Genomic DNA, 3,194 nt, shown 5'->3' with positions numbered 1-3,194 from the left:
ATTAAAATATATAAAAGAATAAGGGAGCATATTAAATATGATTGTGTTTTAAACGAGTAAAAATTCTTACTGACAAATGGGCAAAACCTAGGATAATGGTAGGATAGTGGCAAATTTTAAAAATGTAAAATTACAGCTAATTAGTATTTGAGGTGAAAGTATTAGTCTTTTAATATGTCATAAATTGATTTTGTTGTAAATATGCCTGACAAGATTGTTACACTGAATTACATTTCAGTGGCTCTCTTCTGTAAATCAGGGGAAAATGTATATTTATTTTTTGCTCAGAAAAACAAAATTGCAATTAAATTAAACTGAAAACTTTTGAATTGGGGGGGCAACAATAATTTAAAGCAGTATTACACTTAGTGTTTTTATGCTTAAACCCTTTTTTGTCTTTGACCCATGTACAATGCATCCATTTTGAACAAAGCATACTAACATTTTTCACTTCAAGTTTCAAATTCAAATTATTAGGTAACACTTTACAATAAAGTCCCGTTAGTTCGTTAATTAATGCATTAACTAACAAGTACCAATACATTTTGTCACAGTATTTATGATCTTTGTTACAAATAAATACAGTTAATAAAACTCGAGTGTTCATTGTTAGTTCATGCACATTAAATATAGATTTTAATAATGTACTAGTAAATGTCGAAATTAAAATAAACTAAGATTAATAAATGCTTTGGGAATATTCGTTCATTTTAACTAATGCAGTCGACTAATTTAAAAAAAACAAAACCGGATTGTAGCGTTACCATGAAAATAAATATTGAAAATAAAATTCTAAATCATATATTTAGTTCAAATATAAGTATTGTTTTGGCTCTGTTTTGAACAAAGTGTTCTAAAAATCTACTCCGGGTTCCAGTTCCTTAAATTCAAATACATTTTAGAGAACAAATTCATGAATTAAACTGCGGTTTAAAAGACAGTTCGGTTCTGAGTGATGCACAGTCCTGCTATCAATCAAAACAAAGCACTAATCACTAACCTTTTGGCTTTTCCCAGAAAACGAATCCACCCCTCGCCAGCAGCTCTTGGAGCATTTCTTGCGCTTGCTTCAGAGGTAACACCCTGTTAAATTAGATGTGACTTTCCTCATATCTGCATTATATAAGAACAGTCTTTCTGTCTCGACAGGAAAGATCCGCACGGATTCTTCGCCTTCCCGGTGACAGACGCCATTGCTCCAGGATACTCCATGATAATCAAACATCCCATGGACTTCAGCACAATGAAGGACAAAATCGACGCAAACGAATACAAAACTATCACAGAATTCAAGGCACGCAAGTGTCCTGCTGTTTTATCTCCGTTTGTCTTCATTTTCAGATTCTTGGTTAACTACTGATATATTTTCGGCTTTACTGAAAAGACGTGTAACTATAAAAGTGTAACTGGTTTGTTTCTGATGTGTGACTCTCCAGGCAGACTTCAAGCTGATGTGTGACAACGCCATGGTTTATAACCGACCGGAGACGGTTTACTACAAAGCTGCCAAGAAGCTTCTCCACACAGGATTCAAAATGATGAGCAAAGTAACATTTTTAATGCAGTTTGGTTTTGGTTATTTTTTGCCTTTGTTGTTCATCCGTGCCATCATTCCCGTTTGATTCAGATACGTGCGGTTATAATAATCGGAAAAACATGTTTGTTGCTTGAAACAGTATAAATGTTGACTTTAATAAAATAGAATATATATATAAAAAAAACTTAAACTTATTTTATTTCAGCTAGCTGCCAAGTCAACAATTCTTATGTTTGTTTAGTTGAAAATATTCAACTTGAAATACTAAAAAAGCTACTACTAAAAAAAAAAAAAATTTATACAAATTAATAAAAATATAAAGTATAAAATCTAAATATTAACACAAACTATTATAGAACTAGTGAAAATGCTTCTCCCTTTTTGTGTGATTTTTTTTTATTTGATTAAATACAATATTTTCCATTACAAATTATATGATCAGGATAATAGTCAATATAATTCCAAAGAGCATTTATGGTTCATAAATGGAAGCAAGAACGTCTTATTTTTTAGGATTCCCGGAAATATTAGAGAATTTTAAAATTGTAATTGCAAAGCCTGGAAATTTCATGGACAAAATTAATACAATTAATAAATTAATTAAAAAGTGATGGAAAAGTCTATTAAATATATTAAAATTAGTATTTAATATATAATATAATTATATTATAATAAAGCAAAAATGTGATATAATAATATATGTATGCATATTAATATAATATATGATGTAAATCTAAATATAATTTATGATAACGCTTAATTGAATAGATGGGACAAAACTCCCAGACTTCAGTCACCTCACTGTAATCTAATTGCATTAGTGAGATGGTTCGTTTTGAGCAGTTTATGTGGCTCGAGTGCTCAGAGAGGAGTATTTCCACCATGCAATCTCTTTTCTTTATTTCAATCCAACCCGTGTTGGACGTTCCGCATCCCCCATCTTCATGGCGAACCTAAGACCTCCGCAGGAGGAGTAAATGGGTGCTGTGTTGCTCTATTTGTGCTCTGTTCACAGGAGCGGCTGTTAGCTTTGAAGCGCAGCATGTCTTTTATGCAGGACATGGATTTCTCTCAGCAGGCTGCCATTTTGGGAGATGACCACATTGCGCCTGAGGAACCGGTGACGGAGATCACGCCAATCCACACGGAGTACCCCAAAAAGTCCAAAAAGCAGCCCGTCAAGGAGCCCATCATCAGGTAAAGCGCAGTCCGCTGATCGCTTTTGATCATGTCTCATGTTTGTGAGTGTGTGATTGAGCAGATGTGTTGCTCGTCTAGTGATCTGTATGAGCAGGAGGGCAACGCCTGCAGTTCGACGGACAGCACGGCGGAGGAGCATGTGTTGGCGCTGGTGGAGCACGCGGCGGATGAAGCACGGGATCGAATCAACCGTTTCATGCCAAGCTCTAAGGTGCAGCCTAGCTTTGACCTGATGTTTCTGAGATTTTACACTTTTGAGTCATGCAATTCACCAGAAATCGACACTACAAAAAAAAGCGCGACGTCTACAAGCAGAAAAGATCTATTGTAGTTTGTCAGATACTAAAAAAGATCAAATATGAGAAGTTATTAACTCCTATTGTGTTTAAAAAAATGCATATTATTATGTTCAAACTAGGGCTGTGCGATATGGACAAAAAAAACCTATCGCGATTTC

The 3,194-nt window shown here is 34.3% G+C and overlaps 1 protein-coding gene across 1 annotated transcript in view; it reads left to right on the top strand.

Moving 5' to 3' along the window:
- Positions 1 to 1,013: 1,013 nt before the first annotated feature.
- LOC107578314 (bromodomain-containing protein 9-like) overlaps positions 1,014 to 3,194 on the top strand; it is a 6,758-nt gene continuing 4,577 nt past the window's right edge. The window contains exons 1-5 of the mRNA XM_016264281.1: positions 1,014 to 1,075; positions 1,150 to 1,294; positions 1,437 to 1,547; positions 2,616 to 2,734; positions 2,816 to 2,948. Of these exons, the coding sequence (XP_016119767.1) occupies positions 1,211 to 1,294; positions 1,437 to 1,547; positions 2,616 to 2,734; positions 2,816 to 2,948 (447 nt within the window). The 5' untranslated portion in view covers positions 1,014 to 1,075; positions 1,150 to 1,210. The remainder of the gene's footprint in view (positions 1,076 to 1,149; positions 1,295 to 1,436; positions 1,548 to 2,615; positions 2,735 to 2,815; positions 2,949 to 3,194) is intronic.

Source organism: Sinocyclocheilus grahami, unplaced genomic scaffold (assembly GCF_001515645.1).
Source record: "Sinocyclocheilus grahami isolate Dianchi unplaced genomic scaffold, SAMN03320097.WGS_v1.1 scaffold9697.1, whole genome shotgun sequence".
In the NCBI taxonomy this organism is placed as follows: Eukaryota; Metazoa; Chordata; class Actinopteri; order Cypriniformes; family Cyprinidae; genus Sinocyclocheilus; species Sinocyclocheilus grahami.
Note: the sequence above shows the minus strand (reverse complement) of the source record. Positions and strands in the feature narration are given on the sequence as shown.